We start from the raw sequence: 26,471 nt of genomic DNA, 5'->3' as shown, positions 1-26,471 counted from the left end.
GTTCGTGCATACGTCTGAATGAGCTTAATTATTATAGTTCTTTACAAGCCTTTTTGTGCTGCTATATATAAATAGAATGCCTACCACACGTGTTGTGAAAAAGCAGAGTGTGTGCACTAACGATAGCACATAGATCCCAGCGTTCGGTGAAAATTATTATCTCGCACTGATTTTGTTCTTACATTGAGAATGGTGGGAGCTAAAAAAAACAAAAGAAAACCAAAAATGGAAGAACGAGCTGCAATTGGAAACCATTTTGAATTGAGCAGGAAATGGGACGAAAAGTTTTCCCTTTTTCGAAATTTCTTTTGTAGCTAGTATGTGGCAGCAAAGCCGCAGCAAAGTGAAGAGAGACGGCAATGCTAACAATTGACGGTAATAGGAAGGCTATCGATCTTTCCCAACTAGAGCCCAAAAAGCGAAAGCTTCCTCTTGCCCCACCCGGGATATGGTATTATCGTTCAATTAAGCTTTGTACAAAGCGGTTTTTATTTATTTCAGTAGAAGATTTCATGCGTTTTAGGTTAAATAATAAAACATAAAAATGGAGTTACTAATAGAGACAAATGAAAAACTAATTTTGAAAGAAAAGTGTCTAAAATTGTTAAATAATATTACTGAGCTATCAGGGGTGTTTTAAAATATGTTTACAATTTGTACATAATTTACATAACTTTCTACAACATTTTTTTTTATCAATTCACTAATATTTTAATATAAATTTTTTTATCTAAATTTAAAACATTTGTATTCAAGAATGAAGTAAATTTTTAGCATTAAAGTAATATTTTTTTTCTTATCTACAATTTGCTACATTCTATTATAGTCACTAACTAACAATTCAGTTTGTGTGTAGCACTAAGCAATTTAATTATTGTACACATGGGTACACAGCATCCATCAGCAGCATAAAAGCATGCTCCCAAAAATTGGATGGTAAGTTGTGAAAAGTTACAGACACTCCCGATCATCCATTCGAAAAGCGACCGAATAGCTCTCTTCATGATGGAATGTTTCGATTTACTTTTCTCGCATCAATGTTATTCCTTGCCCCCCAATTCACTACGAGTTTGAAAGGGGTGCATCACTGGTTTCCGTACGGAGCAAGAGTATGCGGTCAGTGATGCAATTGGCACGTTTCTTCATCTAGCGTAAGTGCCCGTTCTCGTTATGATGATGGCTTTTTGGGGGGGGGGGGAAACTCGACACAACCATCAAACTGACCGGGGTCGTATATAACCAGATGAAAAGATACCCGTCCCCAAAAAACCGGTACGACAGCACATCAGTGCAGTAAAATGAATTCATTCTGTTGATCGAAACTCGAGTTCGAGTTGCTGTTTTTTTGTTGCAGTCGAGAACGAAGTGATGGCGTTAACTTTTTTGACATGATGCTGAAAGTTTTGACCGATGGAAGGGAACAATCAATAAACGATTAGATTTATTACTCTCTCTTGGTCTAGCTGAACTCGTGATGCCTTTCGAACGGTGCCAATTTGTGGCACAACTAACCGTTCGATGTCTTTATTACTATTTGAAAGGGCGAACTGTAGTAAAGTCTGTACAGAAGTAATTGAAAGAATAGTAAACTTTTCATGTGCACGTGTTTGATTTGGTGCCTTAAGTTGAATAGTTTTTTGTTTTGTTTTGTTTTATGGCAAATTATTCCCCAAACTTGGTTAAAATTTATTTTCCTCCACGAAACGTTTCGAATGCCCAACGTGTAGTGTAGTGGTGCAGCGTACTACACACGATTACGTGCTTCATATATTTGCTTGTGTTAAGTGTGTATTTCGTTTTGCGTGCGATAAAACTCTTTCGGTTGATTTTTGTTTTTTCAAGCGAAACCATAAAATAGTTTCCATTCCAGCCAGTGGAACGAATCTATCCGTAAATCGTGTAAGAAAACATTGCATGTGCGGCAGTAGCAGCGTGTCCGTATGTTTGTAATTCATTTCGTTCGTTGTGCCAAAACAAAAAGAATCAAAAAGAAAACACATCATCATCACCTGGTGACAAAAGCCACCAGAAAAGCAGGGTGTGTTTGCGTTTTAAGCTGCTTAAAAAACGGTGAGTTTAAATATTAAATAGAGTAAAATTTTGACACGAACTTAACGGTAAAGAAAACATCAAAATGATTGCAGCAAAAACGACAAAAAAACTCAAGTTCTATTGCGATAAAGTTGTTCATGTTTGCTTACTTGCACACGGAACATCCAGCTTTTGGTCCGGTGTGGGTTTCGTTGAGCAAAAAGCTGCCCCATTGCATTAGCCATGTATCTCGTCGACGATGTTTTGAGAAAGGGGAGAGGACGTATGATTTGTTTTTTTTCTTGTGTGAGTGTTTTCACGCTTAAGCAGAAGCGACTCGGAAGGTTAGTGAAGAAACACGTTAGGCCAGTTACACCACACGTGAGAATGGGTGTTTTTGCGTGAGCAGATGTAGCGGACACGAAATGGACAAAATGATACAATTACTTAACTAAATCACGAACCGTCCGTAAATGATTATTAATGTTAAAAAAAAGGAAATTCGAAATAAAAAACAAATGCAATTTCACTATTCATCACCTTGCTGAGAGACAAATTATTAACGAGAAGGGTGGTGGTTTGATAGATGAAATCGTTAGTTGGCATCATGATGGAAAATAAATTATATTTGTTCACTGATGCGTTGGAAAGGAAAGCGATGATAAAAAAAAATCAAATGGCCCAACGCTTTATTAAGCACGCATATGGAACCATACATCAGAGTGTAGTTCAGCAAAATTTAATTTAAAGTATACTTGCAAAACCATTTCCACGCATCCAAACTCTTTTATGTTCAGTTTTGCAGTGAATCGTATTATTTACAAAAAAAAAAAAAAACGTTTCGGTGAAATATTTTACAACGACTATTTCTATTATTATACTGTCTTTTTTGATACCCTTTTTGAATACGTCATCTTTTCGGCAGCAATAAATGGATGAAATACCCGTTTCATCACGCTGCAAAAGGCAATTTTTGGTGAATAATTTAAATTAATTCTTTCCGTCTAGAGTTGGTGCAAAGGAAGCAAGCCATTTTGTTTGTTTTTTTTTTTGGAACGATCCTTTCGTTTGAGTTATTCCATCAATAGAGCTTACATTTTATTGTGTTCAAAAGTATGTACAACTGAACTGTACAATATCACAACAAAAAAGGAATAAAACAGTGAAATAATTTGTCTGTGTGGTAGTTTCGTTTTTCGCCCATTTTGCGGCAATATTCAGATAAGCTGCAAGCAAGCAAAACCTGCAATCAAAAACGATGGCAAGAGGTTTTGCACCACACTAAACACTTCGTACTTTAGTGCGCGTTCAAACGAGTTGATTTCCAGCGGGCCTTCCCCCACCCCATTCCATGGCCCGTTAATAATTTTAAACCGAGCTATTTCTAAACACTTCATTATTTATTTTTACGACGCTCACCTGGCACACTGGTGGTGCAGTGTAACGTAACAGCACACTGTTTGTCGGTTGGAAGGAAGTTTTTTTGTGTGTGCTGGTAATGACGCAAAGGGTAAGGTTCTTTTCCTGCAGTCAGTTAGTCAGTCAGTGCTGGGCGATGATTCATGATACAAGGTAAGCCGGCTTACTCGCTTTGTTCAGCCTTACAGACGGCGCATCGTCTTCGGCGTGAGTGCACATTACGGTTCCGTTTGAGTGCATCCATTACCCGGGCACACTGGTTCGTTCAAGATATCGACATGCTGGCGAAAACAAAAAAAAAACACGAACAATGGATCCACTGATGCAAGAAGCATATTCATGCGCCATGTGGTTGAGCTGAATTAACACTCGATAGTTCGTCAATTTTATATCATACTTCTCGCAGAATCTCGTTACGTTTCATACGTGGTTTGCAATGCTTCTTCATGTGTGGGTGTGTTTGTTTTGCTAGTAGAATGTATATACTCGCAAGAGCCGCTTTGTTTCGAACGATAATTGCTTCCACGTGAAGTGTTTCTGGCATGATTTTACGCATACTTTGCGTGGTTTTAAGTTCACTATTTCAACGATAGCAAGGTATGCATGGATTGACTTTAGAAGCACTAGTAGTATGGATACTACTACTAAATATGCGCACACTCGTGTACGGCATACCAGGCGTCTCCATCAAACACATGGAGCACAGGAAACACCAGGCGTCTCCATTGAACGGTGTCTTAAAGCACCAGGCGTCTCCATCTAGAATGGATCGTTAAATTTAAAGACAGCTCAATCGTTCCGTTCCGTTCCGTGATGTGTATAATACCACCGTTTGGTGTATGATTTATGAAGTAAACAAATTAACCATCTTCCTTGATGCATAAAATGGTCTAGATTGATGCAGAAGCACACGAAACGTTGAAAACACCTACGTTAAATTTCAATACCGTTCGGCTTACATGAGGATTGACTTGAAACAAAGTCTAACGATTCGCTGCAAATAACGGATGCATTATTTTGATCTATTCCTAGAACACATTTTATATAATTCAGTTCTAAAAATAGACAATCATGCCACAATATACAAACACAATTGAAAAAAAAACGAAAGATAATATCGACTACGTTAATGCTGTCACACTGTTCTGTGTGTTCCAGCAATGACTGTCCTTGAATATGCTCGCCTTCTTACGACTCGGTCGATGGAGGAAGTTTTCAAGTAACAGTCTCGAATGAGTACCACATGCAGGGACACACACATCCCAACGGGGCGTAGCGGGAGTTAATGCTTCTGTGACGAGATCAATATTTCCAACCCGTCCAGCATATAAAAACAATGTTTTTTTTGTTCCATTCGGCAGCAAAGGATATTCGTTCGACGATGTACTTTTGCTTGGTCTCTTGGTCTTACTTCCGCTTCGCTTAATGTCGAACAATAGTGAGAAGTTATGGAAAATCGATCAGTTTTATTTCTGCTTCCTTACCACTCTTGTTTTTTCCTCCCTCTCTCCCCCTTTATTTCCAAACCGTTCGGACATACATTGCATGAAGACAACGGGGCTGTGCGTGGGGTTTTTGTGCTCGTAATGACAAATTCTGATGTCATACCGATCGAAGGATATCCGATTGGTTTTACCCGTAATTTTCCATTTGCAACCATTCCCATTTTCCGAATGGTGGGGTGGGGGGAGGGCTGGAAAAATCGATGTGTTCCGGTAGTTCGGTCTGTTGCGTTTTTTTTTTCCACTACCTTTCCAGATCCAGAATTGTTTGACTAGTTTTGATGTAAACCAGCTACTGTCGATGGTTTGTGTTTCTGTTCCGACACCCACTCAACTGGGCAGCGCGTAACAGTCGTGTTTTGTTTCCACACACACACAAACGTGCTGTGAAAAACCCCCACACTACGAGCGGGTCGTAATTCGACGTCCAACATACGTATGATTGGCTTCTGCTGTCTATCACAAGACGTTCATTATGGTAGTTAATTAGGATCAAATGGCGGCCAACAATGGACGATGATGGGGGCTGGTAATTATGGGTGTTATAAAAATATAACAATGAACAGGCAGCACCAGTGCAGCATCAACCAAACCAAACAACGAGTCAGAGATGTGTTATTGCAATTTGATGCATGCTTACCCAATCGGGTGCTAATCCTTTTGCGGAGGTTGAGGTTGAGTTGAGAAGGATGGGTTTTGATTGCAATGTGCAATATTTTGCACATATCACACACGTGCACACAGCAGCTGAGGGCTAAAAAACGGAGGTGCAATTAGCACCATCCATTCAATAATGATAGCAATAAACTCTAGCTCTAGCACTGTGGCTAATTGGGGCATCTGGATATGTTGTAATATCCCTTCCGTTTTCCGCCCGGAATAATTCAAGCCTTTCCTTTACCTGTTTATGAAGTTTTGGTTTAGAAAATAGTGGATTATTTTATCAAAAAAGGGGTTAGAAACCGTGTAAAAAATGTAATAAAATACTTTTGTGAACATGTTTTACAAAAAAAAACCGTTTTGGGGGAAACTTTACTTTATTTGCTCCCAGTCTGAGTGTAAATGAAGATTTAATTCTATTCTCAACTTCACTTTCCACAACCAGCATTGCACCAAATGCTGGTTGGCCACTAATTATCAAACCCATTGCGAGGGGTAAAATACCAGAACAAAAGTTTTCCCATTAATCGGTCCCGCGTCCTAACCGCGCGTGCTACATTGCACCAAAGCTCACGCAGTACGAAACCAAAATGGAAGCGTGCAAATAATTAGCTTGTCTTACTTGTTCATTCAGGTCTATGTGTGTGTGTTTATGGGTTTTGCAAACGGCACGAAAAGCAACACCTTGCCAGATGAGCCAATGTGTGGTCAACGGACCGCTCGCTGAACAAACAAAACCAACAGGCGTCGATTGAACGATTTGCACCAAACTCGTGCCAACTTGTGTGCTTGTGCTGATTATGATGTTCCTGGCACCGGTTGATGCTCCAAAATGGACACCCAACCGACCGCAGTGTTGATGAGCCTCCATGACCACAGCCGTTGTTGGCCACAATGGTAGACATTTACGATAACGAAACTATACTTTCCCTCCGTTCCATCTATTAGTCCAGTTGCGATTCAAGGACGATGAACTGATTGGTGGAAGGGTGATAAAAAAGAAAACCCACCCCATCGGCCACACATTCACACACGGCCACGATGAGCAGCTGAATCACGCGCGGCCAAGTTTCGACTGTGTCGGTGTCCATACGTTCTCGCTTTGGCGGATTGTTTACGGGAAATGGGCCGAAAACGGAACGGTCAAATAAAGGTTGATTGTAAATAATTTCTTCCTTCGTTTGGATTATGGATGTGCAGGTGGATGGTTCTTTTTTTTTTGCTACATCCAGGCAGTCGGGTAGTGATGTTTGTTTTGATTAGATCTTGAAAGTGTTCTATTGAAGGAAAGTTTTCGTTACATTCAGCGATAAATGAGCATCATTTCTGTTAATTTCTGAACAGAAAATCCATTACAGATGAAAATAAATTTCACTAATACATTTATTCCTTTTAATCTTCATAATATTGTTCATGCAATTTAAATTAATGTCAATTATTTTTAGGTCGTTTGAGAAACTGGAAAAATAAAAAAAAATTATCCTTAGACATTATTAAGCTAGTGCCGTTTATTATAATTCAACGAGCGCTAACGAAAAAATCTTAATTGACTAATTTAGGTCATACCATCCTTCTACCTTTATCCTCGTTAGCAATGATAACCATCCCCTAAGTGAGCTGTCACATGCTTGACTTTCGCTATTAAGGCCAATCTGGGGCCAATAATGGGAACTGCACTGAATACCATAAAAACATTCCATCATCGGCCTATTTATCTTCCTCCGCTCCAAACGGATCGGATCGGAAACAATTCATCAGCCGCACCTTAAACGGCCATAAAGCAAATGAGCAAAATGGCAAAATTGCGTGCAAACACACTTTGATTTTGGCAAAAAAATAACAAAAAAATGTTGATCGAAATCACTCACCGAACGGTCAGTGGACGAGCGAGATCTTAACTCACTGTACCGAAGTACCGATTAGTGTGGTTAAGTTTTGGTTATTCCTTATAGGTTAAAGTCTTGCAAGAAACTTTGTTGGAACCGCTGTTCCGAGTGACGAGTAGCGAGCGTGCGAGTTCTCACTATTACCACACGGTCACTCGAGGTATTGAGCGGCCCTAGCGAAGGCAAATGTAACATCGGTGAAAGGTTAAGGTTAAACGAGCCGTCCTTCCATTAGGCCAATTCGTAATGGGAAGCTCGCCCGTGCCGCGCTCAACGTTTCGGAGAGGTCACTGCTTCTGGAAGTCATTAATGTTGTGCCACCGACGACCAAGGTTACGATGCGGGAAAGGTTCCTTGCGTTGAATGTTCTGGGAACGCGTCAGCGGTGAAATGGACGCGTGACATTTCCAAGCTAAACAATCATAAACTATCCGAAAAAACGCATGATAAGCGGGCCAGAAAAAAAAGGCCATAATGAATCTTTTATTTGTTCTAGAGCACTGTGTAGCAGCACATGACATTGACTGGTTGGGTTAGGCCAAAATAGGGGGAGTCTCTTTAATCTAACATATCCCCCACATACTTCATCCCCTTCGGCAAAGTTTCCATCATGATGTAAATAATGTGATCAAGCCTTCTTGTTTAGGAACGACCAAAGTTTATTTGTAAACAGTACACGATCCTATTGATTCGGAGCAATTAAATTGATTGCAATTTGCTTGGCAGGTGCCACACCAGGGAAAGCGCATTGTTCGACGCACTTCGAAGTGGAAAAGAATTTCGGTTTTGCTGAAGAGAAACTAGAGGAACTCTACTCTACGTAATGGATATCGCACCTAGCGCGATGACGAGAGCACGTTGTGGCTTTGAGAGTTACTGTAGAGAGAAAAGAAAACAAGCAATTTCCCGGCAAAGAATTATTGGTCAGAAATGAAAAGTAGTGGAAGCTGACACCCAAAAAGCGGCTGCTCTGAAGGTAGTGAACCCTGTGTGGTGCCTTGTATGAACCTTATCCACCAGGCAGACAGAAGATCTGGCTGGTAAAATGCATCCAGTCAGTCTTCAAAGCATTATCCTCTACAAGGTATTAGACAAGAATAGCTAAATGTGTCTTATACTACCAAGTGCTTTTATGCTATTCCATTGAGCAACAACACCACTAGGTTTCAGATAGTTGTGCTCCATTTTGCTGAAAATATATAGTAATGTGCATTAAGTAGGAAATTCATCATTTGCAAATATTAGCTAGTACCTTAGTATAATCCATTAAATTAGTATAATTCAACATTTGCTACTAAAATGATGTTGGAGCCATATTTATCTACACTACCAAATATATATATTCGTTCCGCGCTGTACAATGGCTCAGCAAAATAGGGAATGAGGAGATGTCTAGCGACAATATACATATTTTAAAAACTATCGTGGAGTTTCTGTACGGTTGTATTTACAGTAAGTAACAGATGAGACAACACACACAAACACGAAATGAGTCAAAGGTGTGACAGTGAAACAAAGATAGCGCATTAAGTAGAGAAGGTGAGGTATTTAGAGATTACGTGTGAGAGAGAGAGAGAGAAAGAGAGAGAGCGAGAGAGAGAGAGAGAGCTTAACGTACGTTTCAGGAATAGCATGTATGGAAGCAGTATACTAATGTTCGCTTATCACCTTCAGGATCAGTAAACAGAGCTTATACACACACAGAGACAAATACACAAATCTACTGGATGAAAGGAACAGTTTCACCACGATCTAGCTAGGTGGACGCTATTTTTGAGAGACAAAAAAAACTGGATATGTTCAGCATGTCCAGCATTCGACGCCATGTTGAATCCATCCGCCATGTTGGGGTTTGGAGCTAAAGGTGGATAAGGTTCGGCAGCATCACATCACAAGTTCACTACAAACGGGCACGGGCTACTAGGGACTGTCTAGTCGGTGGTCTACTTAGTGTGTGTGTTTTTTTTTTAGTGTGAGTGACATGGGGTGAGTCCCTGTCTTGTATGTGTACTGCTTACTGTTGTTGTGTCACTTTTGGGAAAAGGATTTAAAACACACATACGCGCACACTAACACTAACCCGTCACGTTTATGTACGTCACACGAAGCAAGACGAATGTCAGACAGAAGCGAACATGGCGTTACGTCAAAGCACACGTAAACAAACGGAACGGATTGACAGCTCGATTAGTGCAGCGCTTCTGCTAGTGCATATCCTGTACATGTTATGCGTTGCTATGGTGACGTTTGGGTTTGACGTACACCGATGTGTACGCTTGGCTGCTGTCACTTTGACAGATACAGTGCAGTTTCCATTGCGGCACAAAATCCGCGCGTGTTTTTCTCGTGCGTGTGTGTGCGTATGTGTGTTTATTACTAAGGAAAAAATGTCGCTTAAATGTGAGCGATTTTTTTGGTGGGTTTGGACGGGGAGGAAGTAATATGGCCGGGGAACGGCGTCAGTGCGCCATTCCGTTACGGAACCTACAAGGGATGTCTGTGGTCGGTGTGTTGTGGTTGTGGAACACTTACGCAGGCTTCAACATCGTCGTCGGCGTGCTCGCGGGAGGAACGGCTGCGCGTTCCGCTGTCCCCGGCACAGTTCGTACTGTTGCTGCCGCCGCTACACACCGAGGTGTACTGTTTGCTGCGCGAAAACAGCTTCTGGCGATGCTTTTGGCTTAGGCGCGGATGCGAATGATGGTGGTGGGGCGTGTGGCGGTGCGGCGTCGACACCGTCGGCTGCTGTACGGAGTGCGCGTGGGCAAGCATGGGGCGCTGCAGCATCGGTTTGGCCAGGTGACGCTGGCACCCGGATGCCGCCCCCTGCCGGTGTGGATGGGAGTGACGCAGCAGGGGCCGATCCTCGGAGCGATGGCGCTGCAGCAGCGGATGCACGTGCCTGTGGTTGGCCATGGTGGCAGGCGGCGGCGGCGGTCCGGACCCGAGCAGTGGCTGCCGGGTGCCGGCGTGGGCGTGATGCAGCGTACCGTGCGGTACCATCGAATGGCGGCGCTCATGTGCCGGCGAATGTGACGGCTCGGCATGGCGCACCACCGCCAGATGGGGATGCGAATGGTGCGGCTGGGCGTTCAGGGGTTCGGATGCAGCTGCGTCCGCCGCCGTCATGTGCGACGCCGTCGGTACCGGTGCGGCCGCATCCGCACCCGGATGCTAGCTGTCCGTGTCCGCCCGGTGCAGCAGCGCGAACTGACAGCCGCACTCGCGCGACTCCGAGTGCCGGGACAGTGGACACTGGAAGCAACGGTCCAGCAGACTGCAGCTATCGCAGCGTGGTATGCACTGTAACAACGCACGGTAACACAAAACAGGCCATTTGTATTTTTCGATCCTTTCTCTCTCTTTCTCTCTCTCTCACTCTCTCTCTCTCTTTCCCCCATACGCACACATACACATTGCTCCCATTTAAAATCGTAATTACTCATCATAAATAGCTCTCTCAATTCTTCTCTCCCTCCCTTCCTCACTCTCTCGCTCTCTCTCTCTTTGTCCCCCGTGATGCCCCCGCCCCCGGGGATGATAATGGTAGGTGGAGGTGCAAAATGTCCTGTGTGGGTCGGCACGTGGTTTTCAAATGTACTTTCTGTGTGTGGTAAAAGTGTAACGGTGGACTAGTTTTGTGTGGGTATCAACCGTGAGATGGTGTAGAGAGAATCCGCCACGAGAGTAACTTTACATCGGTGGAATTTACATTTACACGTGGACGTGTCGGAAGCAGACAGCTTTGTGTGTTATAAATTTTGTAGAAGCTAAAGTTCTGTTCAGACACAATGGAAGAAGTGGGCTAATATTGTTTGACCAATCAAGTGTGGAGGACTACATCTGCGTCAAGATTTGCGAAAATGACTTTGAGAAATATTTCTGTTCATATGTGTTACGAGAAACTTTGGTAATTCAACTGGTGCAATTTAGAAAGTCAACAGACTAGCCAATTATGTATTAAATATCTTCAAAATAGTTGAATTCCAATAACAGTAACATATTAAGAGAGAGTTAAGTGAAATAGTTTTCTTCTTGGTTGACTATTGCAGTACTGAAACTCCCTTTGGAGGCTGATGTGGAAATTGAAAATGATTTAGAAGTCGCATTGTTCAGACAACTTTAAAATTTTGAAAAAAAACCAAAAATATTGAGTTTTGGTTCTTCATCCCTTCGATGTTTTCTCGCAAAAGGTATTGAGTCAATGAGGCATAACTTTAAACCTTGCAGTGTGACAATTCTTTTTATAGCAAGGAGCTTAATGAAACATCTGTTCTTAGACATGGGAAAACACAGATTAAACGTTTAATCCTTTTCTGTTTGCGGTGTTATCAAATCAGCCACAACTTGTTGTTTGGGTTTTCTTCGATTATCTGCGGTTTAAAATGTGAAGGTAAGATTAAGACATCGATAGCTATAATTTAACATTTAATGGTCCAGAATATCGATGGATTGTACATTTTGAGTTTTTTTTTACAAGAGCTACAAGAGAACATCGAAACAAATTGCCCAAAGGTTTTGCTGTTTCGTTGTTCTACGAAGAAGGTTGTATATTTACTAACAGAACGAAATGAACATGTGAGCATTGTGTTTGTGATCCTTCTAAGAACTGGACATGTGACAACAGTTCAGTCCTTTTGTCTTATGAAGGGTATGTTTAAACATGTCATTTCAGTTCACAGAACTAAGTCCGGTTCTAAAGATGAATTTCAAGCTCATCCATTTTTATATACTTCTTAAATAAATATTTATTTCCGATACCGAATCTTTTCCTCTAGTTACCAATAAAAGAATAAGGAAAAATTATTTCCATATTATTTTTTTAATCAATTGAGTTTTACATGAAAAAAATCCCCAATATGTTGTACAATATTGCACGAATCTAACAAGACTTTTTCGATCGATGTTTCTGTCTGTTCAAACGGAAATTGAACAACTTGTCTTCTGATCGAAGTTGTTTATATCGCTGGAATAAAATAAAACAATAAATAGGATCATAAAGTTGCAAAAAACATTTTACGATTGGCTATAAAACCCTGGATCGGCACAGCTTCCGCGTCTTAGGTTGTACAAGTAGCCAACAGCACGTAAAGAAATGTTTCATGTTTATTGATTTTTACGCCCCCAAAACCAGAAGGGCGACACGTTCCCGTACCATCCGATGCAATTGTTTCGTATTTAACAAAAGCCAATTTATTTGACCAAATGCTTCATCGGAATGGTCCTCTTAAACGCAACACCATTAGGGTGGTACCAAGGATGGGCCCTTTAAATGGGTTTATTTTTTTATAAATACGTCTTCAGATTGATTGTTATCAGGTTTATTACTATGAAAGGTATCCAAAGAAAGTAAATAAAAATTGTAATAAAAATAATTCTTTTATACTCTTAACGTAAATTGGCTTCGATCTAAACGTTTCTAACACTTTTTAAACATATTTTTATAGTTGCTAATAAAATGTAATTTTATGTGGCATTCATGGTTGCAAATAAAATCACCAAAAAGTCACCTAATTGTGCAAAGCTATCCAACGGATTAACCGATCGTGAACGGTAATTGTAAGAATGCACGTGAAAAAGTCCTTTGCATTATTGGCACGTGGCCGCCCTTCCCTTTTTGCTGCACATACATCACTTTGCATTGTTTTATTTTCTCCACCATTAAAAACAATAAATAAACGAGCGCTTTTCACACCACATTAGCAATTTTCAATCGCAAATCACCACTGGCTTTTGTACCGTGTGTTCATGCTGTTAAGCAAATAGAGATAAACTAACAAATCATAAACACCCGCAGTACTGCCATTCCCGGGCGTACGTTACTGTTTGTGTCGTTTGTGTTTGTGCTTAAAATAACAAATGTTTTTTTTTTTTTTATTTTTTTTTTCACCCATTTGCACCCATATTTGTTGGATTTTTGTACTCGTGCCAAAGGACATGGTGACTTTTGAAACGGGACAAGTGTGCCCTTGCACAAGAGTTGCTATGCTGCTACAGGACAAATCAAATGGAATTCTAAAAGGCCACACCTTGCCTAGCCGCTAGGCAAAGTGAAAACGATATGCATTCGGCCAAAGTGTCACTGAATGTGTTGCACCTCGGTTGTGTCGCTTCGCCCGTATGTTTCACACGACCGAACATATGCCGGAACGGGGTCGGAAAAATATCGTTCCACTTCCGATGGTCGTATCCGACCTTGTACCTTTTTGCTGCACCAAAGTTTCTTCAAAGATGTGGTGGTGCATGCGGAGAAAATAGATTTTCCCTTTTTGTTTTTTGCTCTTTGTTTGTTTCATATCCAATTTTCTTTCCTTTTAACCAGCTCCAGCTCTTGTACGTTGGCCTTTGGTTCCTGGGGGGATGTTGTTGTTTTCCCACCCTCTTTTTTTCTGCTTGAACAGTTATTTAAATGAGTGTGAAAATTGTACCGTAAATTTATGGCCACCGGTAATTTGGCGATACTTATCGCACGGCTGCAGTTTATGTGTTTCACAATTCTTTTTCTTATGCGGGGTTTAAATAGGGAGTTCAAAATGAGAAAAAAAAGGAACACAGCACACGTTGGGAAAAATGTTGAGAAATAAGGCAAATTCCTGTTTCGCTTTAGTTTTGCTGATAATTTGCAACACGGATAATGTCATGTTTCTTTTGCTGGGTAGAGGCGGCATCCGATGCAGCATCGAATAGCACGAATAGTGGCACATATCCTTTCTTTCCTGCGCACAATGCAGTAAACCCCGCCCGCAGTAAAGTGTGGCGGTTCTCAACGTTGCGAGCTTGTGCGAGAGCTAACGCTAACTCCCTTCGGGGCAACGGCATTCTTTAACAAGCTGTTTTATTCTGCAAACTGCACATGAAAAGTGCAACGGAAACAAAACACGAATGCACACGAACCCCAAAAGCGCAAGGTCTAGAGTCAAGGTATTCTGTTCGCGCTACAATTCGACTTCCCTCGGGGGGTTTTGAAGGTTGAAAGCTGATGCCGTTTTGCCGGGATATAGACTAACCTTGATATTCTGATAGAAAAAGAGGGAAAGGAAAAAACGAACGCTTAAGGAAGGTCTCAGATCCGATGCTTTGAAGCGAGTTCTGCTGACGAGGGAATTTCGCTTGAAATTGTATTCGTAGCCAGAGGAAATTGGTAGAAAAATGGTAATTTTTATCGTTAGATTTTCAACGTTAGAGCTGCAGTTGCATCTTAGAAGAAACTGATACCATTGTGGAAAGCATCTTCTCTACTATTATTTCGAAAAGAGGGGATTTTATCTGAATTTAAGTCGAGCTCTTGTGTGAGGTATTTTACTGGAGAGCAAATGCATTTTATGTTGAACATCAGTACGGGCAATCAAATCTCGTTCCCAGAAGAGTCACAGAAAACTGCATCATCAATGATGTCGTTGTACAATCGTTCAACGCCTCACTAAGACAATAATCAGTAAACGCTCGTTAAGATGGCGAACTACTGTGTTAACCTCATTCTTTACATTGCGATCGAAACGATTGCCTGCTCCTAGCAGGGGTATTCACTATTCATGGAGCAATAAAACTGATTACTATTAATTCAATCTTAGCACCAGAGATTCATAGCACCGACCGGAAGAAATATGCGGTCCGCTTTGTCCATCCGATCTCCCGTCGATGAGATTCCCATTCGCTTGAAGACAGCTGTGTCCTGCGCCACTACCCGAGGCTGACTAACAGCTGGAGTGATTTTGTTTATTTTTAATTTATTCCCCGTTTGCTACCCGTACTGGATCGCCCGAAAATCAATGAGATACCCAACATATTCCGGTAGTCGTCCTTCGGGGAAGTGTATATCCTTCCGATATACCGTGCTGGCGTTTGAAGTGCTACTAACGAGGAAAAGATTTACGGAACCAAAGGCTTTCTTCGCTTCACCCCATTCACCAATAGTTTGTGAGACAAAAGCAGGCACCAAACACTAGAGCAGAAGGTTTCCGTTTCCACCAATTGAAACGTGCCAAAAGAAATAAACGACATCATCAACCCTCATCGTCCCTTTCGCTATGGAGACAATGTCGTGCAAACTCATTCGGAAAGTGAGTTTTCCGCTTCTGCCAGGACTATCAAAAGCACACACTTTCACGAGTTTCTAACGCGATATTCCAGACCAGTATCGGTATCCTGCCGTGTACGATTGTTTGTGTGTGTGTGTGGAAAGGTTCTAAAAAAAAATAAGAAGGAAAAAACTCGAAACCGAAAAATTGGTCCACGTGAAGTGTTTCCATTTCCGCTTTGCTTTCATCTCCTTATTGAGGTCATAAATTTGTGCCACGGATTTTCTTGGGTTTTGTGGTGTTAAATGCGCAAAACGGAAGTGAGAAGACCCGTCTGTTTTGTCTTTTCGGTTGGATTGTGTATCGCTTTGTCCTTTGTGGTAGGAAGTAGGAAGAAATCATGAGAAAAAGCTTTGAAATGGATGAAATCTGTACCGCTGATTGACGCGGGAAATTTAAAAGCATTTTGTTCAATGCATACAGAGTACTGCATTTTATTGCCAAGTGCCAATGTGCATCTGTTTGCTTTCAGCGAAATTAAAAATGAAAACACATTTGCAGCTGGAAATAAATTCATCTTGTCAATCTTCGAATCGCATGCTTTCTTCACTTCGTAGAAAGGAAAAGAAAGAACAGTAATTTATGTGTTTCTTTTTAAATAAAGAGAAATCATTATAATATATCGATAATATTTCTTATCAAAATGAAGTTCAGATAAAAAGTCGGGAAATTTCTACATCCTAAAAGTTTTCAGTGTGACAGGTCAAAAGGGATCTTTTCGGAATGAAATCAAACAAAATATTCGACCCAAATCCAAGTCGACACAAGTCCATTCCTCCCACCGAGGACGACTGGCGACAGTTGTACGGTTCAACGATAAATGTTGCGGATTACGATAAAATCCATCGGATCCAAAGGAATGGCTCAAACAAATCAGCGGGATGCCTCGAATGAATGTGCATCATTTTCCAGCAACCCGTGGAGCTTCATCATCATCGTTATCAGCATGATTACACCTATTGAGACTGATGAGAAATACGATCATGAGCATCAAAGTCATCGAATTCATCTCGTTTAAATGCAATCCATACGGAGAGAAGAAAAAATCGCTTGAAAACAATCAAAAATCACGTGGAGTTTGGGGTTGTTTTGGGTTCGTGTCGGCACAAAGAACATATTGCCCACATCCTTCCAAATGGGTTTCGGTTTCACCTTTCGAATGTTTGGCTACCAGAGGGCCGAACAAAATCGATTCCGATATGGTCCGTTTGCACTTCATTTCCGCTCGAAGGAAGCATTTTCTCTCAAGCCATCAAACATCAACCTTAGGCATGGCAGACAAGAAACGAAGAGAGAGAAAGAGAGACAGAGAGAGTGAAGTCCTTATGGAAAGGATCACCGCCAAGGACATCAAGTTCATTTTTTCCTCTTCTTTCTACTTCCAGGTAACCAGACAGCAGGTGTGGAAGCGTAAACAAGAAGGAACCAGGAAGTGGCTGTGGGTTCTGTAGAATCGTAGTTGGATCAGGCCGATGAGGCCCTGAATAATTTAGTGCTTTGCTGGACGCTTGTCGCAATGACGTGGACCCTTCGTTGGTGTACGGAGCAGAATTTGAGGTTGGTTTTGTTTTCTTCTTCCAACGCACACTGCATTGTGGTGGTGGTCACCGCAATAAAATAAGCAATTGGAACATTGATTTTTGTGTGTCCTCCCTTTCGTGTGCGTGTGAGGGTGATAAGACCAAAAGAGAAAATAACTACCGGCACACAATGGGAGGCTCGGCCCGTGCATGGTGATTAGATGCGACAAACACTTTTCCGTAAGCTGAAGCCAAATTTATCGAAAGGCCGCGCTTCGTCAGTGAGCAATTTAAATAATTTTGCTCGAATTTGAATTCGATTATGCCGATCGTCAGCATTCATACGAAATGGTTTCACCTTTTGCCGGTAAAGGTTCGTTGCATGTGATGTGGTGTTTTGCCGAAGCATAAAACGGCCCCCGTCAGTTGATGCCGTTCCCGTACCGGTCAAATTCCATTGTCGATCGTCTAAAACATAAGGTTGAATGTTGTGATTTTCTGACGAATGGTCATCATCAATCACGAAACTCTAGCAAAGCCGATGCTATGATCCTTTTTTCATTTATACGGATATAAGAGTAGCTTCTTGCAACAAGTTTAGATTTTTTTTATCATAATTATGGCATACAAAATGAGATTTATAATAATGATCGGTTTTGGAAAGAACGAACAAGATTTATGCAAATGAGTATTGAAGTACCTGATATCAAATCATTTGTATTCTTCTTTCAAGTATTCTTTAAAAAAATGTTATGTTAAAATTCTGTTCTCTTAATTTAAAAATCCTAAAGGGTATTTTATTTCATTGCATTGCAAGAAATCAAAAACCAAAAACTCACTTCACTTTATCGAGATGTGAAGTACGAAATAAAGCGATTCATGAATGTGATACGTAAATAACCAGGCGCCTCCATTGACTTGTACGTTTTTGACGTGAATAACCAGGCGCCTCCATCGACTTGTACGTTTTTAAGGTGAACAACTAGGCGCCTCCATTGATTTGCATATTCTTGAATTTTCTTTGTCAAGTAGTTTTTAATAATGCTGTATAATCATAAATGTTTGCATACAACATTTTGTAGCAAATTTTTGCTTATGAAGCCATTTGGGATAAAAAAATTCTCCCAAACGAAAGCGCTTTTGAAGAAATAAAAAACCAATATCTCACTTCATTTTATCTAGAAAATAATCAAAATAATTGGATCAGCTTTATCATTCATCTATGGCGTTTTCATAAACGTTAAAAACACACAAAAAGGATCACAATCGGCTAACCACGCGTCTGACATCTATATATCAAACGCTTCTTTCGTACGTATTTCCGACCAATCGAACCAGAACCGTAACGACCAAAGACAAATCACCTCAATTATGACCGATAAACAGAGTTTTCTTTGTGAACTACAAAAACTTGCTCTTCTCGAATGGGGTTTTTCTGTATGTTCTCGCTCCATCTCTTTGTGTTTGTGTGTATATGATTGTAACTATACGTTGTGAGATATAATTCATACGAACTCTGGCATAGGACAACACGGTGCAAGGAGACGAACAACCCAAAAGTATCAAGTTCAATAAAATTGACATTTCATGGGGATAAAAGTGGAATCATTTATTTTCCTAGCCTCGATAAGGCGCCTCCAAACGCCCGAAGCCAAATATTCACACTGCATCATTGCTGGGGAGCAATGATAAAGCATTTAAGGATCGCTTAATCACGTGATAAATCGCTACAGGCAAAAGTCTTGTACGGGGACGGGAATCATGTTTTGAAGGTTAGGATATATTTCGGTTTTTTTTTTGTTGTGTTTGCGCTGTTCTTATGTACTACCTTCAGTGTGGATGTTTATGCTATCGGTTCCATACAATCCGATCGGATTTTCTCGCCTTCAAGCTTCACTAATGCGACGCTATTATTGGTATGCGCGCTAGCCTTAGATTTATCCAATACGTCGAATATGAGAAATCGATTTATGTTTCAGACGACCCGAAAAGGCTCGAGGTGTGCCTTCGGAGCGAGTCAAGCCGAACCGGTAACCCAACGGTATCTGTGCACCGTTTTCCGATGCAAAGTTCGGAAAAGGCGAGATGTGGTGTGTGGTCTGACATTGAACCGTAGGGCGACTGCTTATGCTAAGTTATGATACCAAGCGAGGGCAGTAGAAAAAAAGGTGTTTTCTTTAGCTTTCCTCCTCTGCGGGTAAACCGCTTCATGCAGAACGAACTACGTCAAGCTTACAAAGGAATCGCAAACCGATGCAAAAGTACACGCGTTTGGGATTTTCGGTAGCTTTTGCTTTTCACACACCGAACACAGAAAACCGTGGATGGGACAGGGAAATTTGCGGAAAGCAGGAGGAATACTTTTCGCGAAGCACATTTATCGGTTAAAGTCCTTTGGTTGCAAACTTTGTCACCGGACGGAAAGCAATCTAATGCCAGCGGAACATCCGAACCAAACTTCGATGGAAGTTTATTCATTTTTAGCCCAATCGAACTTTTGCCAAAGTGCATGATGCGCGATTCCGTTATGTTTGTTGTTTTTATATTGAAGGAAAAGAAGAAGTGTGTTGTGGTTGGAAGTTGAGAAGCAAGAGTTTTCTGTGGCATTACTGCTAGTCGGGGAAACTCTTGCAACCAACACACACAGAGCTTGTTGGTCGATAAGCAGATTATGTCCATAAGAGCTTTAAGAGAGTTACAGTTGATGATACAATTTCTTCGTATATTTATGCTTGAAGGATTTTTCTCTCAACTAAAGAAGTGTTTTATTAAATTTAAGATACGCACTGTGCTCAGTTTAGAATATGTTTTGTTTTTACATAATATTTACAACAGAAAAATAGGATAATAAAATACAATTTTTAACAGCAGGTTATACACCGTACCAAATTTTTACATCCCAACAAAAGAAGAATGCATAAGATCAATAAGTCAATCGTTAAGCTACTATTAGTAAAATATGTGGAAAAATATTTTAAGAAATATTACATACACTCGTGTGTTCTTTAAGTTTCCCAACACAACCAATGTACATCCAACGCCGCAGGGTCTATAAAGTAAAGCATAGACACGGTTATTGCTTCCAAATAGCTGGCACGAAAGGAATAAAACGTTTTGGTTATGGTATTCACTTCAAAACAGCTACCTACAAGCGAGATGTGAAGTATGGAAAATGAAACTTAAGGTAAAAATTTGAGCAAAATGTACGCAAAATAAAGCGATGCATTCATATGAAATGTGAATAACCAGGCGCCTCCATTGACTTGTTTGTTCTTGACTTTTCTTTGTCAAATATTTTTAAATAATGCTATATAATCATGAATGTTTGCATAAAATTGTACATTCCATATTTATTAGCCAGATTTTGGTCATGGAGCCGCACCGAACAGATTAACAAAATTTTTGTATTTTTTAATCAGTTAATAAATTTACTGTACTTTTATTAAGCACAGTATTATTTGTGAAAAATTTGCATTCTAATCGTGAGAAAGTAAAAGGAAAGTGAAGAAAATATAAAAGTTCGTGTAGAAATGCAAATGAATATCGAATTTAACAGTAACCATCAACCTACGAACCAAGAAGATTCATGTGTACTGAAAGATGGTACAAAAAAGAGAAATATATTGAATATTCGAAACAGTAAACTTAATCTCTGCCTCGGAAGGAAAACCCGAAACAAAACAAATGCTTACGAAACGAAGCCTTTTTGCATGGAGGCCAATGTGCAGAAAACGTAAACGTAATCTTCACCACCTTCAGCGAGGTGAATAACATGAAATAAAATATAAAAATAGGGCAGCGTACAGGGTGAACCGTAAACGAAACAAAACACAACCATACGTTTGTGAGCTTGTAATGAAGGTAGGGAGTGTTCAGTGTGGACAGTTGGCGATTAGATTCAAATTTTTGCCAGAGAGTGGATTAACAAAGGGTCAACTTAGCCGTGAGGCAATGGTGGTACAAAGCCAATCATAAAACAAAGACGGCAAACAGAGGCAAGTAAAGGCAAGTATTAGGTGGTGGTGGAGGTAGTACTAGTAGTATTGGTAGCAAAAAGAAAATAAAGCAATCGCTTTACTTGAAAGTGCAACATGGTGAAACGTTCCAGTCCAGGTTCGGAATCCTGCGGTTTATTTTGGTTGTTTCGTTTCGAGTTGAAGTTGCAGCGATGGTTGAGGGTGATTGGAAGAAAGAAGAAAGAGAAAGGAAAGGGTAAATCTGATAGGAGGGTTTGAATACTTTGCATACGATAAGTTTGCTCCATTCGCTTCTGGTATCTGAGGAAAGTTTTTTCTTATATCTGATTGTCGATAAAGAATTGATAAATTTCTCTACCAATCAACTTTATGCTTTTTCATAAATTTTTGTTACGATGAGTTTAGTTTTTATGCCACAAAAATGCAATGAAGAATAGACAGGCTACAAAATACTTTGTCTGAAGAATATGCATGAAGAATTAAAAATATAAGCAAATAACTCTTCTCGATCCCGGTTTATGTTTTCGATTTAAAAGTATGTATGTACTTTTACTTTCTAGTGTCCACTACAAAGCAGTCGAGAGATTTATAAACTTATACAGAAGGGAAAGAATAATCATTGTCTAAATAAGTCACTTTAGTTTGGGTTTAGTTTAGTTTTGAGAAAATTGTGTTGATATTAATGTATAAACATCTCATATCAAAATCCAAAACAGTTTGAAGATAGCTATGCTTGGTCCAGTAAAAACATTAAATAATTGATAAATATAACATTACAAGATTTTTTTTAAACTAGGTTTTGCTCTTTTTGAAAACAATTGAATTGACAGGTAGTAACATTATGTTGTTACTATTTTCTATATTAGACAAATATTTTAAAGCATAGAAAAACTATAAGCGCTTGTTGAAAGAGTTCACAAAATGCATTTAAAATACTCTGAGACAAGGCTCAAGCGAAAGACACAATAGCTTTAAAGCCGAAATCTATTGAGCAACCAGCACTTTTTTGTAAGTCGATTGCAAAAAAAAACTCAAATTAATGCTTATCACAATGAAAAACAAGGAAGATAAAATCAAACAAAAAATTACAAACCATCAGCTTGTGGTGTGCTCTAGTAAACACTAGAATAGGAGAGGAAAAAAGTAACACACCAAGATAACAAAAAACCAATAAACGCTCACTCTAAAGATGCTCAGGAGGAGGTACAGCAGCAGAAGAGACTAGAAACCAAGTGTTAAGATGTAGTAAAAAAAATCACTAGTGCAAAACAGAACCAACACACGACAGTGAAAGAAGGTTGACAGCAACCGAGCGAGAGAGAGAGAGAGAGAGAGAAAGAGAAGCACACATTGTGTGAAGGAGATCCTTAACTTGAGACAGACTAAGAGAGCGAGAGTGAGAGTGAGAGAGGGAGAGAGATGGAGAATAGTTTAAGTAGCAGGCAGAGAGACGAAGAGACGAAAGGTTAATTCACACCGATGCAGTAGTGTTGAGTAGAATAGTATCAGACCGAAATGTGTTTGCAGTGTATAGAAGGCAGAAGGACACATTTTTGGTAGTGTTTGTTTCTTTTCTAATCAGTATGTTTGAAGAGGTATGACTAAAAGGAAACTAACAGTTGAACAGGGATCGAAAGAGATACTAATGGAAAGGATTCAATCAAAATAGACAGTCGAAGAGAGACATAGAGCGAGAGAGAGAGAGAGAGAGAGAGAATGATAACAAAAGAGATAAACGATATCGGAAATGGTGTCAATCTCTCTACAGAGACAATAGGAACAGGTCATCGACCATGGTAAACGCAAAAAAAAATCATGGTGGAAAATAGTCGGAAGAATTCAAACAAAACACATCCGCTGTCAAACGCTACGCTCGATACTGGTGATAATATGGCCAACATTGGTTATCGGTGACGAGAAGTAGAAAAGAGAAGAACCAAAAACAAAAACAAACACACACACACACTCAGATAGAAAAGAGATGGACTGTCCTACCTGATGGGAATGTTGTCCGTTGCAGGTACCATTGGCACAGACACCAGTACCAGGAACTTTCAGCTGTTCCTGCTTGTAGTCCGGTTGATATGGAAGCAACATTCGTATCTTACCCCATCGATTAAAAAATAAAGCTATAGCACCAGCCCAGACTATTAACACTAACACTACAATACCGATTTCTACACCACGGATCTGTGGAAAACGGATTAAATAGGATAATGTCCGATTAGATCCAAGGATGTCGATGTGGATTGCAGCAAAGCCAGCATTCTTACCGTTGGAAGTTCGCGGGACGTTGAGTTAACTGATATATTGCCGAACTCGTCGTTGAAGATCCCGATGCCGCTTAGCGAGGGCGCTGTATCGGCATGCGGTGAGTTCGGTGGACCACTGCTACCTACCAGCGAACCGGAGTCCTGCTGGTACGAAGTCCTTGGTGGCTCTGTATCAAAAGCACATCGAAAACGGAAAGCTTCAATTAAGATAGCCGATCTGAAAACATTTCTTTCCCAAGAAACCCGAGAAGCGCTACTCACCCAGCGTTCTGAATACGATCGGCCGGCTGCGATATTTCTTCCCGTTCCAGACGGCAGCGACCGTCAGCTGGTACTGTGTGTCCGGTGTCAGTCCTCCGAGCGTTACCGCGTCCCGGTTACCGGCCACCACTACCACAACCCTGTAACTTGAAATGCATCAATTATCTTGTTTTGTCAACCAAGGCTACGGGTATACGATGTACGCAGGCATATGTACTGGCAAAACGGAGCAGCACTAGCCCGGCAGCAAAACCAGTATAGCTGCGGGATGCTGCCACAAGCACAAGCTTCATACCATACGAAAAAAGAAATGAAAGAAAAATACAAGAAGAAAAAAAACACACACGCACACACGATGTGTAATGATGGAGCGTATGTTAAAACAGCGATAACTGCACAGCACAACTTCGAAAAAGAAAGTAGAAAATGGAAAAGTAAAAACAAACTAGCGCGCAATGTGGGACGTAACACGATGCATGCATATTTTTTTGGTTTTGGGTCCCCCGTTTTTTGTTGGTTGGATGACAGTTGCTTGAAGACTTTTCGGAGCACACATTCCAGCATTGCTGGAACAGATGAATGATACACACTTCCATTGCGTTCTATAACTATTAAACGAAATATGTTAATAAATGCAAAATAGAGGGATATACACTGATGCGGTTCGATGCGTTTGCACAGATTTGATTGCAGATGGTTGAATATACATAAAGGCGATTGTGTTTTTAAATACCTAAACTATAACGAACATAAAGAAGTCAGGACATTGGAACACCCAAACTTTTACCCACAAAAATATATTCTAAAAGATCTGAAGATCTGAAGGAAACTGAGGAGCTTCTAAGATCTGGTCAGCTCTGGGAGGAACCAGAGTTCCTCTTGCAATGGGATCAATATTTTGATAAATTCGTGAGGAGACTCCACTACTAGATGATACCAAACTACAGCCAATTTCTTCATACAACTTCAAGATTTCGTGACCTGCACATTCTAACATTCTTTAAGGATTGCCAGTCCTCGGTCCAGAGATACAGGTCCAGAATCCAGATGGGATTTGATACCAGGTTCTTCCTTTCCCGCAATACACCAACAGCCTGCCCAACAAGAACAATTCCATTACAACAAAGCACGAAGATCCGAAACAATTTTAGAACACAAAATTGGTCAAATTATTGCAGAACTCCTGAATTCTGGTATGGAGATATGCCCAAGTGCAGCAATTACTAAGGTATTGGAAGGATTGTTGGAGACTAGCAGAATGTAATACACGTCTAGGTATTGAAGTATTAAAATTAAACAGAACTTTTTTCTACTAAATCTCTTTTTCCTAATTAAACTCTGCACAGTTGCATACCCTCACACTCGCCTACATTCACCTTTATGCACTACATAAGTACACTTATGCAACTATTCCGACGAACTAAAATAAGCTCTTTATAATAGACTATGATTGATAGCATAACTGTCATAGATTACATTTTCCCCCAAGCTGTCATACGTAAAGTACGCCTGTTATGGATTTTCCACTACAGTCGGATCAAGTGCGTGATAGTTCGATTGCAAAACTGCACTCATTTCAAATGCAACAATGCACTTCACGGTATTAACTCTGATTGACAGCGATTGTAGGCGTACCACAATACAGCCCGATCAATTGCATCCTGAAACAACAATCCACCCGATAATAGCAACAAATGCCCAAATTGGCCACCATTCACCACAATCACCACCACCACCACCACACGCTATCGATTTGGGATGGGGGTTGGGTTTCGTTCCGGCCAGTAACAATCGCTATTTGCAAGTGCAATTTTTCGATCGATCGGTGGTTGAAAATTTGATTTGGAATTCAATTTCGAGCTGTCAAACAAAAAACATTTGCATTTGAAGGTGGGTGACGATAGTGTAAAGGAGCTTATTTCTGTAATTTCTGCCTTTATAATTGGGGTTTGTTTCGATAAATGCAGCTTTTCCAGCAGAGTAGTAGTGTGATTGAAAATTTCATCTTATATACTTTAATGTCCATAAAATCGTTAGAATTTTCTTCATAAGTATCATATTCTATGAATATTAAAACTAACTTCCTAATGGGTTGATGATAGTGTTTTCACTTACTTCTGCTCCCTTTGAACTTGCCATCAAATTTCAAACATAACCTGCATGCTACATTGCAGCTGGTAATTAAACTTCATTATTCTTGTGCAGCAAATACCTGCAACGTATAAATTTTCACTAGAGTTTGAGATGCTTATCGACCGACCAGATGTCATACAACAAAGAGAAAAAGGTCTAGGGACGAGTGTGTATTTGTTGAATACAGCAGAATGCAATTCCTACAGCACCTTCTCACAGAACTTTGACTTACAGCCGATTATATCTCGGAATCGGAATCCAACGAGTGCGATGAATATTAAATTATCCTTTTGCATTCGCTTCAACAAGGCTACCTGCTAACATGGACTATAATTGAAAAGATACCTTCAGGTGGAATGACACAAGATTTATGTGCAAATTATGCAAATGTTTGGATGGTAATTTTCCGCACAAAATGTCCATAGCAACACGAAAAGCAGCATTTGGTACGAACCGACACCGAAGTGGGGCCAACGAAATTGTCCAAAAACACGTAAACAAAAGTGATGATAAATCTTAGCGTTAGCGTAATGTTTGGTACTAACGTGAGATCATCTGCTTGCTTCATTTGGTGAAATTGTTTGCGGTAGGAAAGTGCGAAAGGATTTTGCTTTGGCGGTTGATTAATGGTTGATTAAATCAAATATTTTAGTCACTCAATCAACTCCGTTTGGTGCTTGGTTTGAAGATGCACGGCACGTTTGTGGCATTTGCCAAGACACATATAGTGT

At 40.4% G+C, this 26,471-nt stretch overlaps 2 protein-coding genes across 9 annotated transcripts in view; both read right to left on the bottom strand.

The window, feature by feature from the left end:
* LOC125772142 (uncharacterized) overlaps positions 1-26,471 on the bottom strand; it is a 103,756-nt gene that overhangs the window by 17,522 nt on the left and 59,763 nt on the right. For 6 of the 8 annotated variants that reach the window (XM_049443571.1, XM_049443573.1, XM_049443567.1 and 3 more), the window contains exons 4-6: positions 23,608-23,753; positions 23,347-23,513; positions 23,069-23,263 (exon numbers count right to left, since the gene is read on the bottom strand). In XM_049443571.1, the coding sequence (XP_049299528.1) occupies positions 23,069-23,263; positions 23,347-23,513; positions 23,608-23,753 (508 nt within the window). Of the gene's footprint in view, positions 1-10,030; positions 11,471-23,068; positions 23,264-23,346; positions 23,514-23,607; positions 23,754-26,471 lie in introns of those variants that run through there. The other 2 variants (XM_049443570.1, XM_049443572.1) reach the window with 2 other exon arrangements.
* Positions 10,673-23,060, bottom strand: LOC125772193 (uncharacterized). The gene is made up of 3 exons (XM_049443654.1): positions 21,175-23,060; positions 20,089-20,145; positions 10,673-10,801 (listed from the first exon to the last, which is right to left on the bottom strand). The coding sequence occupies exons 1-3, from the start codon at positions 21,358-21,360 to the stop codon at positions 10,673-10,675; spliced, it is 372 nt and encodes a 123-aa protein (XP_049299611.1). The 5' UTR covers positions 21,361-23,060.

Source organism: Anopheles funestus, chromosome 3RL, assembly GCF_943734845.2.
Source record: "Anopheles funestus chromosome 3RL, idAnoFuneDA-416_04, whole genome shotgun sequence".
NCBI lineage: Eukaryota > Metazoa > Arthropoda > Insecta > Diptera > Culicidae > Anopheles > Anopheles funestus.
Note: the sequence above shows the minus strand (reverse complement) of the source record. Positions and strands in the feature narration are given on the sequence as shown.

Coding starts and splice junctions, on each gene's coding strand:
- LOC125772193 (XM_049443654.1), bottom strand. CDS start 21,360: ATGGAGCAAACTTATCGTATGCAAAGTATTCAAACCCTCCTATCAGAT. Junction 20,146..21,174: donor TCACCATGTTGCACTTTCAA/GTAAAGCGATTG, acceptor TTTACTTTATAG/ACCCTGCGGCGTTGGATGTA. Junction 10,802..20,088: donor AACTTAAAGAACACACGAGT/GTATGTAATATT, acceptor GCGTTGTTACAG/TGCATACCACGCTGCGATAG.